Source organism: Cotesia glomerata, linkage group LG4 (genome assembly GCF_020080835.1).
Source record: "Cotesia glomerata isolate CgM1 linkage group LG4, MPM_Cglom_v2.3, whole genome shotgun sequence".
NCBI lineage: Eukaryota > Metazoa > Arthropoda > Insecta > Hymenoptera > Braconidae > Cotesia > Cotesia glomerata.
Genome location: NC_058161.1, coordinates 7,169,648 through 7,186,077, shown reverse-complemented (window position 1 = coordinate 7,186,077; position 16,430 = coordinate 7,169,648). Strand labels below are relative to the sequence as shown.

Sequence of the window (16,430 nt, the reverse complement as noted above, 5' to 3'; positions counted from 1 at the left end):
TTGAATATTTGATGAAATTAAGAATCAATGTCAGATTAGCTTTTTAAACAACGTTTCTCAAACAATGTTTTGTAAGAAGAGGATTCAGCGATCATGCGCATTCCATCGAAGATTTTTAACACTACTTTTGAATGAAAAATCAATTAAAAATAAGCACATGTGACCATATCAGGCCTAATATGGACATATTAAGCCATATCAGAAAATTTTCACTCGTCAAAATTAATCACCTCAAAATTTATTCGATTAGGAACAATTTTAAAAACTAATGTCATTGCTATCAGTTCATTAGTAAAAAAATTACACATAATAGAAATATAATTTATAAAAAAGTATATTGACAAATTGTACACGTCAAAAGTGAATCATATCAAATATCTCAAACAATAAAACAAAATAATAAAATCTTAGTATATTGAATAAAAACAATAAAAGTTGATCACTTTAACCAAAGTTATTTAATAACTCTCATCTCAATTACTATCAATGGGAAGTGATGATTATAACTTGAGGGTTTGGATTGATTTTCCCTGTAGCAAGCAGTTAATCATCACCCGTTTCAGTCTTCTATCTCGTGTCTTGGGCCCCTAACCAACTGCATAGCTTCGAAAACACGTAAAGATACCAGTGGGTTAACTATACTGGGTTATAGTTACGCTAGTAAACAGAGACAGACAGACAAACAGATAGTTGAGAGTACAAAGTGTAAGCGAGAGAGAAAAACATGATCTACTTGCCTTCTCTGGTATATAGCATACTCTCAGCTCAATTAATCTTACCCAGAATGCAATAACTGTCCAATCTGCCCTGTTGGAAGCTCGCGCGTGGGTCATTGTGTGTCGTGGCACAAGTTGCCACGCCATCTACCTAACCAGCCGAGTTATCTCAAACTCCTGGTTCTATTCACTAAAGATAAAACTTCTCCCATCTCTCATACTCCATCTAATTCTCTACTCCTTGTCCTCCGCAAACTCTATTTGTACTACTCTGTCCCATTGAAATGGCTGCTCCCTCTGTCGTTAGCGTCCTGAATCAAATGCTAATGTCTAAGCCTCTTGAAAAAACGGCAAGACGTATAGTATACGAGGAAGTAAACCGGAAAATCTCAAACTACTTGAGAAAATGAGACTCAACATATTTGTCCGGAGAATGTACTTCCCTTAGTACGTGAAGAGGGCGAGTTAAATCTATATAAGGGTCCATACAACATTACTTTGCTGGCCTAAGATTGTTTCAACGCATCGTCAACCTTTTCCACTGCTGCTTCGGAATATTAGGGAGCGAAAACATATTGGATCGTTAACGATGGGGCAGTTTGCCTAACTAGTAACTACTGCCGTTTATTCCCTTTCTCATTAAGCTTTTTTTCCCTTTTTTTTAGTCTTATTTTTTAATTTAAAAATTCTGGTAGTTTACTACGACAGTCGTCAACAACTGATTCTAAAAAATTTACTTTTTTTTTTTTTTTTTTTCAGTTGCATGTTCAATTGCTGTTCATACATTTGATAAATAAAGATAATTATTTACTAGCGATTTCTGTAAATTTTTTTTTCGCAATAGTGAAAGTTTCTTATTCGAAATTTATCACTATTGAAAAATAATGATTAAATATACGTAAGTAATGTATAAAAGTCAAAATAATAAATATATTCAAAAAGTTTAAATGCTAGTTTAAATATTAAATAAAATGTATGAAAAATTTTTCTACCTTCTTTCACGAATTTAATTCACATTATGAAAAAAAGCTTCATGAAAATTTATGGAATATATTGCTCTATGTAAATTCTCAAGCTTTAATACAGAGCTGGAAAATTTATGTGCATAAAAATTACCTCAAAGCTCGTGAGTAGAGAAAAAAATAAATAGATGTTGTTGAGACTCGGGGGAAGTAAAAGAGGTAAAAAAGTTTCTGAGGTTAAATAACGGTCTGATATCTATATAGATACTTTAAATATATTATTGTCTAATAATATGTATGAATATTTAAACAAGTAATATTTACAAATTTTAACAGCGTTTATTTTTGTTTATAATAATCATTAATAATGACAATAATAATAGTATTAATTTATAACTAATAGTGAAATTCTAATTACAATAATTACATAATTATCGATGATTGAAAAAACTAAATTATATTTTTAGTTTTATTTTTTTTTCTGGGTTTTAAATAGGCGAGACATTTATTAAATGCCGGAAGATAAATTTAAAGCTGGAAGGAATTTTTCTATTCATCTCGCAATACTTAATTAACATTAACTAATATTTATAATTATTTATTATTTTTAATATTATCTGTTATAATAATTGTTAATGCCGCGTACAGAATATGTCATTATTATTATTATTATTATTATTATTATTATAATTATTGGTATTATTATATTTATACATATGTAGAACTTAATTGATTTGTAAGAGATATTTATCAAATATTTACATTGTCTTATGTCACTTTCAAAAGTACATTATTGATATTTTTTTTGTTTAGTTTTATATTATGTTTTTTTTTTTATTTTACAGTACAAGTTTTTTAATTTAATTTTTTTTTTTTGTTGAGAAGAGAGAAATTAGCTATAAAAATTTTTCTTTCTTGACAATTTTTAACAATTAAAGTTGATTATTGACTTTCGAAATGAAAAATAATGACAGCAAATAGAATATATCTATTTGGTTAATCAATGGTAAAATAATTTTTCAAAAATTATTAAGATATTTATGATTATTTTTTCTCAGGTTGACTGGTCCAATATTACCCGAGATTCCAAGATAATTTTTTGCAAATATTCTCTCGGTAAATACGTAAGTAAAATTAAATTTTATGAACAATAGATAAAATCAATAAATATTTTATTTTAGTGAATAAAAGTTTTTTCTAGAATTAAAAAAAATTAAAATAATCGAATTTATATAAACTCGACTAAAAAAATCACAATAACAAAAAAGTAACTAAAAATCTTATTATTAATTCATGAAATTTAATTTTTATATTTAAAATTAATTAATAATTTATTAATAACAAAACGTAATTTTAAAAATCCTAACTTATTATATTGTTCATTATTGAATTTAATTAGATAAAAGAAAGTTCATAGTATACAATTAATCTTTGGTTATCGAAGTAAGCATCAAATTTCACACTAGTTCTATAATTTATAAAGATCACTTGTGTCGATAGAATTTGATCCTGACAACACATTTAAAATTTTATATTTATTATTTAATTGCAATGATTTATGATACAGTGATAATTATGTAGATAATTAAATCAATATTATCATAATTATTATTAGTATTTTTATTATTATCATTTTTACTGTTATTTATCATTAATCACTAATAAAGAATCTACTGAATCATTGATGAATTTGCTGCAACAATATTATTCTGAGTGATATTGACAATGGACACTCGATGTGAAACCGTTGGTAAATTTGCGGTCCCTAATTCGGCGTGCTGCGTTTCCCGGTGCCTTCTGAGATCGACTTTACGCTGAAACGCGCGATTGCAGAGCTCGCAAGCGAATGGTTTGTAGCCTGTATGCTTCCTAGAGTGAGTTATTAGATTGCTGCTTTGAGAAAATGCTTTCCCGCATACCTGACACTTGTGGGGTTTTTCTCCTGTAATTAAATTAAAAATAAACATTATTAGTTATTGAAGAAGATATAGGATTTATTTTTGAGTATGAAACTTAGTTTCAATTATAATTTTAAATATTCAGCCGTCCCGAGACTCGTCAGTAGAACAATCGATTTTGGTTCAGACATTAATAAAATATTAACTTTTAAAAATTCCAATTTTGAATTGTTAAACGAAATTTCTAATTTAAACAAGTCTTACCGATGTTCTTCATTGTTTATAACGTAACCGTTTAATTATTTACATTAAAATTAATAAATAATTGGCTTAATTGATTAATTTTTTAATGTTAACGTAAAATATTGACAGAGTAAGCGTGGATTAAATACAGAGAGATGATTTTTCATTTGTTTAATCATGTAATAAAATATATATTGTGACAAATAATTTCAAAAGCGCTCAAAAACTTGGCCTATTATTATGAAGTCTTGAGCTTTTAGAGCTCACAAATACAACTCTTATGCATGTTCAAACTCAAAAATCTGGAAGTTGTATTGGTAGAACACTTATTAGGAAAGTTTGAATTGCTCTATACATAAAAAGATGATTTATTCATAAAAACTGATTCGATTTGAAATTTAAAAGTTATGTGAAAAATAAATACTTTTTTCTAAATTTTTTAATAAATTTTAAAGAACTTCCTTGTCTTAAATTAAGTAGAAAAGTATTTGGTTTGAAAAATTTTTATTTTAGTTCAAAATAATCAAATTAAAAATAATTTTTGACATTTATTTTTAAAGAAATAAAAGAGATTTTATTTTTGAAAAGATCAAAAATTTATTTAACTTAATGTAAAAGTTTATTACCGAAAATAAAATTTGTGAAGCATAATAAATAATTTGTGGTAAAAAATATCCAAATTATAACAATTTGATGCTCTTTTTAAAGGAATTGTTTTTGCGAGTTTAGTTTCAAAGAATCAACGTTAAAAAATCATTTGATAAGTTCAAAATTTTTGTTAATAAATCATGGTGAAAAAAGTGTAGTGTATCAATCAAAGTGATTTGAAAATATCGGTATCGAATATCGAGATTTCCGAGATGTCAATTGCAGAAAGTTCTCGCTTGGGAATAGTTATAGAGGGTTATATAGAGTAAGATGGCTGGCACTTGCGTTGAATCCCAGTTCAAGTAACACGCTAAGATATATATTTTTTTAGATCACATGTATATATATAAAATAGAGTAGAAGAAGATGATGAAGAAAGAGAAGAAGAATAAAAAACAGCATAAAGATAAAGATAAAATAAAAAAAAAGTTGGTAAAAGCACAAGGGGTTGGTAGATCGGGGATGCGGGGCACGCCCGGTCAAGATTTCCTCCCAAGCGAGAATCACAGCCAGCCCTGCAACGAGTTTACTTTCTCTCTTATTCCCATTCCAATTTTCCCGGATACGGGGTTGTTTCTCTCAGCCCAGTAACACTCGGTGGGTGAAAATCGTGGGCGAAAATGCAGCCAGCAGTGGCATTGAGTGAGATAGTACAGTGGTACAGGAGAGACAGAGAGAGATGTACAATGCGATAAAGAGAGAATGAAACGGAGAGAAGAGGGTAGGTTGAAAAGGGTAGAACATTCGCCGGTCGTTTCTCTCATCTCGGCCACGAGAGCTCTGATTGGTGGCCGGGGGCGGCTCTAACCCCCCGTTACCATAGCGACAACGAATGTACCTGGGGCGAGTTCACGAAAAGAGATAGACAATGAAAGCACAAGTTTATTATCCTGGTGATGAACAAAGAGAAAATTCAAATGAAAAGGAGGAAAAACTCAAAGCTTTGGAGTTAATGGACTTTTTACAACTATTTTTCGTTTTCATCTTCTTTTCCTATTTTGCTTTATTCATTTTAATTTTAGTTTTTTGGCAAACGTTCGATTCCCAAACGCGTAACAGCGCCATCCATAGGCATGTAATAGAAAAAAATCCGCAACAGAACGCGCCGCCATAAACAACTAGTTAATCAAACCTACAATCTCGCCGATACAAGCCCACCTACTATTACCAATCGATTTTATCGGTGCGTTTTATTTTCTATCACGTTTATTTCAACAGCCTGTAATAGTTTTACAGGTACACGAGAGATACAAAAAATATCGTCACTGAATAAAAATCCTATGTGGAGGATTTAGAGTTAGAAAACTACGCACGCGCAACTCCTCATTTGTAAGTGGACAACAAACAATTATATTTTACATGTCATCAAAAAAGAAGAAGTATTTTGAAATAAAATAAGAAAATAAGAAGAAGCAGAAAAGCAAAAAAAAAATAGACGTAAAGGTAAGCCAAGACAAGTGAAAGAAGACTCCTAGGAATTTACGAGCTCGTAAAAATCAAGAACCGTCCGAAGCTCGCACCGAGGTTACCTCTATCTTCTCTTTATCTCGGCAAGAAACTTATACTGCACACACTACTTTCTTTATTTTCTACCTTTTCTTCTTTATTCTCTCTAGCTTTAGTTCGTGATTCATCGTCTCGTCGAGAGCATATATTTACATGTACACAACATTTATTCTCATAAAAATAAGTTTATGGCATTTTTATATTTTTCTTCATAATTTTTTCGGTAATTATTAAAGACTAGTGAATATTTTCCACGATATGATGATTAAATAATTAATGTTCATTTTATAATGCAGAAATATGACTAATATTTATTGCTACTGTGGAAAAAAAATATCTTTCAGTAATAGATATTTGCATTCATTTATTTTCACATTTTAATATAGTAATTCGTTTTTTACTACAATTTCATGCGAAATATTATGTTAATTATATTTATTTATGAATAAAGTTAGCGGATAAAGCTTTGGACACTCATGTGTCGGCGCACACACTTTGCTCGTTGTGCCAACGCACCTAGAACCAAAAGCTCCATTCGCTCAATTAAATAGTTAAATGTATTGTTAACAGATTGCGTTACTTATTTTTATAAAAAGTTTTTTTGTATCAATTTTTTTAAGAAAAACGATAAAAAATGTTTTTTTTTTCATATTTTTTGTTAATAGTGGGAAACATAAGTTTTAACATGATACTTTAATTTTTAAGTTTGGTAAATGATTAACGAAGATTGAGCCGTGCCAAAATAAAAAACCTTTGAGAAAGACGACGTAGGATTTTAAAATTTTAAATTGAACTAAATTTTTAAGAATTTTTTTTATTCTTATTATTGCATCAGATAAATGATTTTGAGAATATAATATTTGAGAACCACGGAGACTTAAGACGCCATTACATGCCCGGAGCAGCGACCGCTATTGCCGCCCCTAAAACTATATTAAACTCCGAGAAATCTTAGGGATCGTCTACTCAAACTCAGGCGTCCTCTTCCCTCTTTCACCCTTTGTATGTCCTCAGAGTCTTTGCTTTTAGTGTTCGAAAAGTTTTATTACTTTTCAAGTAGCGAAACTCCTTAAACTTTTTCCATTATTTTATCCTGTGTCTCAGTAATAACTTTTTAAAAGATATAATTGTAGAATAAAAACTGAGAAATTGTTCAATAATAAGGATTAATTGTTAGAGAGGGTGAATAAAGTATAGTTTATTTTGAAAAGTTTCTGACAGCTGAGATGAATATCTTAGATAATTTTAGATTAAACCGTCGACGTGATTTCAAGGGAAATTAATTTCAAGATTATTAACCCGTGTTCTCGTAAACCAATTGGTGGTACTTTGTTAAACCCGAGTAGAGTTGAGGATCTTTGCTCCATCATCAATTTTCAACACATCAACCGAGGGCTGTATCATTTATTATTACGTCGTAATTTTTAATTCAATTATAGTATCCGGTTCATCGCGTTTTAATTATCAGTTATTATTAAAATTATTTTTTTTAATTATTATGCAGACATATATACGCTGAGAAAACAGTTCATTTAAATGAAATGAGGCTCGTTAACTATAAATAAATCTCTTATTTAAATATCACCAGAAATATTTATTTGATTCAAATAAATTTATTTATTTGAGACAAAGTTACAGTATATTTGAATGAAATCCACATTTTTTTATATATAAACTATAGTTAACAAATATTTCTTTGGTGCTAACAATGATATATTTCAACCAAATCAGATTTGTTAACTATAAATAAATGATATGCTTGAATATACTCAAAGCAATAATTTTTAGTTTTAGATTAGGAAAGTAGTGAAAGTAGACATATCGAACGTTTGGGGTAAAATGGGCACTTCTTTTGGAATTATTTATACTGAAATTAACAATAATACTAAAGTTAGTCGACGTTTTTAATTTTTTTTTTATTTATTAAATTAGAACTAGAAAATATTTTTTAAAAATTGCACTAATAATTTTTTAAGTTTTTTACGAATGAAATTAAAAAAAAAAAATTTCTTTTGCAACAATTTTTTCAATAAAAAAAATTCTAAAAATTTTTAGATGTCGGCTAACTTAATTTTCATAAATTAACAGAGATCTGTCAATTTTTAGGACTTTCATAATAATAAAATTATCATGAAAAAATTTTAATTAAAAAATTTCACGTCTAAACATTAAAAAAAAAATTACAAGTGCAAATTTTTTTTTAAATATGTTTTTTTATAAAGCGAGATTTGTTAATAATTAACAAATCTTTATTTGAATGAAATAAATGAGTCGATTCAGTTGAATAAACCAAAACGAAGTAGTATTTGATTCAAAGTAATATATATTTGAATGGAAGAAATTTGTTAACATTAAATATATATTTTTGATTTGTTTCAAATAAATCTGCTCATTTGAGCCAAACAAACTGTTTTCTTAGTGTAGTCTTATAAATATCAAAAGATTTAAAAAAAATTTTTTTTTATTTTTAAATTTAAATTATGAATGATTTTAATTATAAGAAATAAACGAAGTAAAACTTATAAATGTATGCAAAACTATTTATGATCATATGTAATTATGTATGACAAAAAATGAAACATTAATTAAAAAAATTAAACAGTTTAAAACACAAAAATAGATAATTTAGGCAGTTATGATTATAATTTAATTAACATTAGATTTTTTCTTTTAAATTAATATATGCTCATGTATGTTACCTAAGATAGGCACTGAAATAAAAATTAACTTCATCCAAGACAAAAATTCTTGAATCAAGAAGAATTTTTCTCTTGTCAAGTTAATTTTTTTTTCAGTATACCAAAAAAAATACAAATGAAAAAATTTATTATAAATATATAGCGCGGTATGTAATTGTAATTACTTAACTGATACCAGGAATCGAATCCCAGTCTTCCGCGTACAAAAGAAAACTTTTTTCCGATTTATGATTTTATTTTCATTGAAAACGTTTAATGCCAATTAAGAATATAATCAATATTACATTTTCAATGTAAAAAAAAAGAATTGCAAACTATAAATTGTTTATATTACTTCCTTCAAAGATGCTGCCACCTGAGATCTTTCTGTTTAAATGAATAATAACTACATATCCATACTATTTGCCTTCTTGAAAAACTGTAATTCATATCTTTTATAGTCATTTTTATCTACTTATATTTTACTGTAAAATCTAACCCAATTATTATAGACCTGTATATGTCTTTGAAACAATTAATAAATTATTATTATTATAAATTGTTTATATTATTTAAAGCAATTTTTCATTTTTAATATAGGGGAGAGGGGGGGGGCAAAATGGGGTACTTAAGAAACCGTTATGATTTTAAGGACTTAAATATGCTGATTTTTCTCGTTTTCAGTCGTAATTGAAGGAAAATAATCAAATTTCAAGTTGCCGTAGAAAAAAAATTTTTTTTTTTTGCGGGCAAAATGGGGTACCTCCTGAAAAAGTGAAAAAAAAATTTCATTATCCGAAAATGAAATATCGTTAAAAAAATAACATTTTCTTATCGATAAGTCTACGAAAGAACTCAGAGAGATGAACAAATCACCCAAAAAAGAAACATTGTTATAGTTGACGCAATATACTCCTAACAAAAATTGAGGTAGCAAAAAAATTTTTTTAATTTTGTAATAATTTTTGTCGGGTTTCGCTTGAGTAAAAATAATATCAAGATAAAAAAAAAGAGTTCCCTTGAGAAGATTCTAATTTTTGGATCTCCCGGTGAAAAATTTTTCAGACATAGTTCTCACGCAATTCCAAGCAATAGCACGAAACAAAACATTCGTAATTTTTTTGCACTCTCTTTCTTGGTTTAGGGATTCAGGAAAATTTTTTCAAGTTGAATGATCTTGTAGGCCTGAAGATCTAACTTTTTAAATTAAATATCTCACAAGCCCACCAAATGATTTTGAAGAAATTGGCGGCCTCTGACACAGTTTTCTGAGCATTGATAGTTAAATTATGACATCAAAAATTATCCGAGAATAAATTTCGAAGTTATTTGAAAAAGACATTCTTTTAGAATGGTTAGTTTACACAGAAAAAAAGGTTCACTTGAGCCAAGAAAATATTTTTCTTCCTAATTATTTCCTTGAGCGAAAAAAAAATTTTCTTTTTGACACAAGAAATTTCACTTATTCCAACAAAATCAACCCTCTTGTTTTAAGAAATATGTATCTTGATCCAAGAAAATTTATTTAAGTCAAGAAAATCTTCTTGTTTTGAGAAAATTCAGCCTCTTGCTCCAAAAAATTAAATATAAAGATAGAAGTAAATTTTCATTAATATTTTTATTGATTAACATATCAAATGGGAAGATCAAATAATGTTAAATCATTTTTTTTCATTCAATATGTATAATTGCACGCTAAAATAATATAAAATGGGTATCAAATATTCAAGAAAAAAATTTTCTCAAGGTGAGAAAATTTTTTTCTCAGCTGAAGTAGGTGGCATTGCTTCTCTAAAGTATCTAAAAATCTTGATCAAATGTAAAAATTGATTGCATAAAGTATTCATGATAATTTGAATTAAGAAAAAATTACTTCCACCAAGAATAGAATTTCAAGAAAAATTTTTATTTCGGGCAACACAACTTCAGTCTTCCTTCAGGCACCTGAAAATTTTCTTGAGCCAAGAATTTTGTTCTCCAGTCAAGAAATTTTTTTTTCTGTGTAAGATTTTTCTTCGACACATTAGAGGCTTACACTCACATACACACACGCCGACAGATATCCTCGTAGGAATATTAAGAACTAGTTCCTAGGACCTTAAAAATGTGAAGATCAGATTAGAACTTGATTTTCGAAAACTGGCATGGAACCAATGACTCCCCGTTTTTTTTTTTTTTTTTTTAATCATTCATTTGTAAAGCGAGAACTTAAAAATTTAGAAAAAGTAATCGTAGATGTGAAAAAAAAATTATTACGATGCACAATGACGATAAAAATTACTGTAAGAAAAGTTAGAAAAAAAAAATTTTTTTTGTTTTTTTAATTAAAAAATTTTTTTTTCTTTTAAATTGTAGGAAATGACGTTAAAATATATTTTAGGAAGCTGAAAGAGCTTTTTGGAAAAAAAAAATTTTCTTACGAAATTTTGGGGGTACCCCATTTTGCCACCCTTACCTCATTTTGCCCCCCCCCCCTCTCCCCTAAATGTTTTTACATTTTTAATAATTTTATGAAACTTATAAAAATTTTTATTGAAAAAAAAAAAAAAAAAAACAACTTAAGAAATTAAACGTACATTAATTAAATCAAGATTTCAAAACATTTTCAACAGTAGTTTCAATTTTTATTGATATTTTTTAACAGAAAAAAAAATTATTTTATTGAGAATTATTAGAGCAATAAATTCAAAGATTGAATTTAGTTAAAAAAAAATCAGCAGAATAAAATAGTTGGTAAAAAATGTATGGATAAAAGGGTAAAGAATGTAAAAAGTAAAGTTAAAAAAAAGAAAATCCGGCATTAGTTGACTAGTATAAAAAGTAGTATAGATCTGAGAAAGCAAGTAGTACAGGTCCTTCGAGGTGGGGCCGGATACTGGGTGCCGGGTCTGCGTCGGCGGAGGAGCCTGGCAAAGGCATTGATTTCCTCTCGTCTCCATCGACCACGTTCCTACTCTCTGCTCTCGGCTCTCGGGGCTTGGTGTCTGCCCTCCAATCCAAATCCCCGCGAGAGGTGAGGTTGAATGCGCGAGCCGGAGAAGTCTGACAGAGAAGTAAAGCTTTATAGCTCTGGCTCTACTTCGAGCTCTCTTTCACGGATATCAGGATGAAACGAAGGCGGAAAGTTTGAGACAGAAGATTATCAAGACAGAGTAGAGGACGCGACGCAACGCGGAGCTTTTATTTGGTATGCTGTAACCCGAATGGAACTGAAAAGGAGAACCTAACTCCTTGCTCAGCAGGCGTTAGCAGAAGAAAAAAAAGCATATAGCGGAAAAAAAAACGCTAGTGAATCCTGGAGAAAACCACATCTCATATTTCATATCGAGGACAGCTTGGATTTTCCTTCATCTTTTCTCTTTACACTAGAGTATAGAAAGCTTCCAGCCGGGATTACCAGGTCGGATATCATTCAATCCGATTGGATACACTTGGGACTCTAAAGTTGTTTTTTTATAATCTCACAGTGATTATTTATCTCGTCAGACATTCTATCTCATTTTTATCTTTTTAATTACTATCTGAATTATAAAAAACTATTTTTTATTTGAATTTACTTTTTGACGTTAGAAAGCAATCTAAAAAAAAAATCATATTACAATCAAATTAATAAATCAATTTTTTATTGTATTATAATTGCTCAATTTAACTCTATTCGGTGGTAAATGTAAGTATCTATATGAAAAATCTTACGATTGCATTATTGTAAGAGTTACATTCATATAGATATGAAAAACTACAATCCAGGGATAGTTGACGCTACTATAAAATTCTTTCCGTGTAGTATATAAAATTAAACTTTAAAATTCATGAAATTTTTCCTTCAAATTTCATGTCTGTAAATGTTCTTTGACAAGGAAGAAATTTTGGTCAATTTTTACGTGATAGAGCCAATATAGTTACTAAATTCTGAGTTCACAAATGGTGTGAGTTTTTATTTTTACTCCCCATCACTCTTGTTGAAGTTGGAATCTTGAGAATATAATATCCACCGATTTTTACTTATTATAAGAAACTTTTTTTATCAATAAGCGTATTTTTAGGTAAAAAACATTTTTTTGTGGTGAGAAAATAGATTAAATTTTTTTAAGATGGAGAATAAGATCTTCTTATACACTGAAAAAAAATTTAATTTGAATCAAGATGAAAATTCTTGAATCAAGAAAATGATTTTGAAGAGTTTCATTGCCTTGAATCAAGACGAAAAATTCTTCAAACAAGTAAGATTCACTTAAGTCAAGAAAAATTTCTTGGTTTAAGAATTTTTCTACTCAAATCAAGAAGATAAAATTCTTCAAAATTATTTACTTGATTCAAGTAAATTTTTTTTCTGTATATTTGAAGCAGTTTTATTTCAACATACTTCATATCTAAATACAATAACGAAATTTTTACTTCAACCAAAAACGTTCCGCGGCAAATTTAAATTATTTTGGAGTTAAAAAAATTGATGCTTCGAAGAAGAATTTCTGTTTTCTTCCATAACTTATAAAAAAAAATTGAATGTTAAAGACCCTTGCATTGTAAATTAATTAAATTAAATATAAAACTATATTTTAATAATAAAAATGTGATTTTACTCTATGCTCGTGAAATGAATGAAATTAAACGGAACATAAAACAGAAAGTAAAAACAAAAATGAACATGAAAACAATCAGATGACAGAACATATAATGCTAATATGGTATATGAATTAGTTATAAACATGAATGTGTATATGTGTTGATATAAATCGATGACAAATAATCCCGAGGGTGCCAACATTGCATAGCATACCAGGAACCAGAAAATTGATCGGAAGCGTAAAGCAACGTTGGACTTTGCAATGCTACTAGTTACATAGAAGCTACTACAGTATAGAGTGGTACAGAGTAGTTAGAGTAGCGTGTTGTACTGACTATTTCCGAACAGAAGGGGGTACATGGGTAGTCCGCGAGATAAAGTGTTACCATGGGACTGGGACAGAGAACCAGAACAGAGAATGAGTGTACATACAATTCATGTACATACAACAACACCCTCTCTGCGTGGTGTAAGCTATAACACGAGTGTTCAGCGTAAAACTACAACGAGGTAAACCCACACCAGAATTTTTTTCAATTAACAATCCCAAATCTGGATTTCTAATCCTAATCCATTGTTTTATTTTATTTAAACTTAATAGACTGGTTACTAAACCAAATAGTTAACTAAACAGTTAATTGTTAACAGCTGAGAGTTTTAGAACACAATTGTATAATTCTGAATTCAGACGGCGAGGAATAAAGGAAACCAGGAACAAGGAACCTCGTTGGAAAACAAGACGGAATAAGGAAAGCTATAGAAACGTGATACCAGAAACTTAAGTCGGTTAGCTCCTTAGTGCTCTCTGGTATACCGCAGGGAGACGGGTAGTAATCCTCTTCCTACCATTTGTGGTGAATTGATGGCTATTAAATTATTACGCCGTCGATCACATTTGGAATCGTGACAAATCCGATCTATTAGTTCCTAAGTAGGTGCCTTCACTGTCTTCCTACCTTCATTCCCGTCTAATGTTTCACTTAATTATTTGTCTCATACTTGTAATGCTATGATATTGTATTTATTATACGTAATATATTTCGTACTTGAGTCATCGGTTAGTTATAAATAAATAAAAAAACAGGGAGTATAAGGTTAGCACACATAGAAAAAATATTAATTGGAATTAAGAAAATCATTTTGAAGAATTTCATTGTCTTGATTTAAGTAGAAAAATTCGTTAACTGAAAAATTTTTTTTAATTTAAGTTAATGTTACTTGATTCAAAAATTTTTTGTCTTGATTTAAATAATTGCACGATTAAGTAAAAAAAATAATTTAACCAAGTAACATTAAGTTCAAAAGCTTTTCTACTTGATTTTAAAATTTTTAAAAATGATTTTCTTTTAATTCGAATTTGTTTTTTTACTGAATCAAGATAATTTTTTTTATCAGCGCAGTGCTTGTTTACAGAATTTTATCTTCATAATTACGCATTCATTATACTACTTTGGTAGGACATTTAAACTTTGACGATTTAAAGTTACGGCAATAAAGAAAAGTTTCAAGTTAGAGGGAATTGATGATACAGAAAACAGCAGCCCAACATCGTCTTTATCGTAATTATTGTACAATCTTTTTAAATTTTTTACTTCAATAGATGTTTGTACATTTATTATTTTCCGTGAATCAAATAATAAACATGTTTGTTATAAAATGTTTTGCAGAATAAATGAGATTTTAAAGTGATTATGCAAACTATTATAAACTAAGATATAGTCAGAAAGTTTTGAACAGCTTGAAGTGATGTTGTGGTGTCGGTGAGTCAATGATACAGTGCATGAATAGAGTGAAGATGGTCTCCGAAAGCCGATGTAGTTAGACGTAAACCTCTAATAGTATAGGCTAGGGAGCAAAAGCAACTCACTCTTACAAGTTATAGCATAGTGCTTAACCACTTTCATGCGCTTATGTTTACATGTGAATTATTTGTCGAATATTTCGCTGCGAAATAAAAAATTTTTTTAATTTGAAGTAAAAAATTGATAAAAAAACTTTACACTGTTTGAAAAAAAAACAAAAATAATTTTATTAAAAAAATAAAAAGGATATTAATTAACTTGTGTGAAGTAGAAGCAAAATAGCAGAGTAAGAGTGTGAAATATGTTCACTTCGGTCTACTCAATTCTACTCTACTGACGATCGAGCAGGTTGTGTTTATTGTGAAAACATAGGGGTCGATTTTGTTAAAGTATACTTCATGTTCGACAACTTGAAGGGTGACAATATAGTAAACTTTAAATTTACATGAGTATCAGTTTGTAATCCTCTTTCATCTTATAACACTCAATAATGAAAATTCAAATTATTATTTTTAGTCAATTTGTAAATGCTATTAATATATTTTTTTTTTTTTTTTTTGAAAAAGAACGACAATTATTTTTTAGAAATAAGAATGAGAAAATTGGTTGGTATCTAAAATAATATCAAGCAAAGTGATTGGTAAGTTGTGTTTATTTGAGACCACGACAGTAGGGCCAGAGATTACATTCGCGTGTTTACTTATCGGGGGTTAGGGCTTCTGTGAAATGGAAGTTGATGCACGCACTTGTTGTTTTGTCACCAGTTGGTCTAATTGTACCCCATGTCTTTCGGTCTTTTAACACACATGGATAAATATCATCCCATTTTCACAAGTTAAACATCTGATAACTTATTGTTTACACAACTTTTTATTCTTTTGAAGTATTATCATTATTTTTATTTTGCAATTTTTAGAGTTTTTATTTCTTCGTAATAGTACTAGTAGATAATACAATTTCTGTATTAAATATTTTAGTGTGAAAATGATCCTTCAGGAATTAACATGGTCAGTTTGATATTCATTTACAATCTGAAATTTTCTTGCTATCAAATTTCAAACTCCTGTATAATTAAAAACCGTTTTAAAGCTGTGAAATATAATAAATATATATTTTGATATTTTACACATTAAATATTCAAAAATATATAAAATACAATTCTTTCTCCTCAAACTTTTCAAAAATACATAAAATTTATTTCTCCACATTTTACAATCACTTTCACTCAAGTTAGTCGTTTCATATTTTTGCATTAATAAAAAAAGCCATCTTGAGAAAAAAAAAATTTTTTCAAAACTAAGAAAATCATTTTTAAGAATTAGATTAACTTAAACCAATAAATTTTTCTCGATTTAAGTTAATTTTACTTGGTTCAGGAAATTTTTTGATTTCTTCAAAACAAAAAAAAATTTT

At 28.6% G+C, this 16,430-nt stretch overlaps 1 protein-coding gene and 1 long non-coding RNA gene across 4 annotated transcripts in view; one reads left to right on the top strand and one right to left on the bottom strand.

Moving 5' to 3' along the window:
• Positions 1-16,430, top strand: part of LOC123264227 — a 45,930-nt gene that overhangs the window by 10,020 nt on the left and 19,480 nt on the right. Inside the window, exon 2 of the long non-coding RNA XR_006509288.1 lies at positions 2,737-2,802. This is a non-coding gene — a long non-coding RNA (uncharacterized LOC123264227). The remainder of the gene's footprint in view (positions 1-2,736; positions 2,803-16,430) is intronic.
• The window catches only part of LOC123264208 (zinc finger protein 229-like), a 58,700-nt gene continuing 45,315 nt past the window's right edge, over positions 3,046-16,430 (bottom strand). For all 3 annotated transcript variants that reach the window (XM_044727384.1, XM_044727383.1, XM_044727382.1), the window contains exon 5: positions 3,046-3,620. In XM_044727384.1, the coding sequence (XP_044583319.1) occupies positions 3,349-3,620 (272 nt within the window). In that variant the 3' untranslated portion in view covers positions 3,046-3,348. The remainder of the gene's footprint in view (positions 3,621-16,430) is intronic.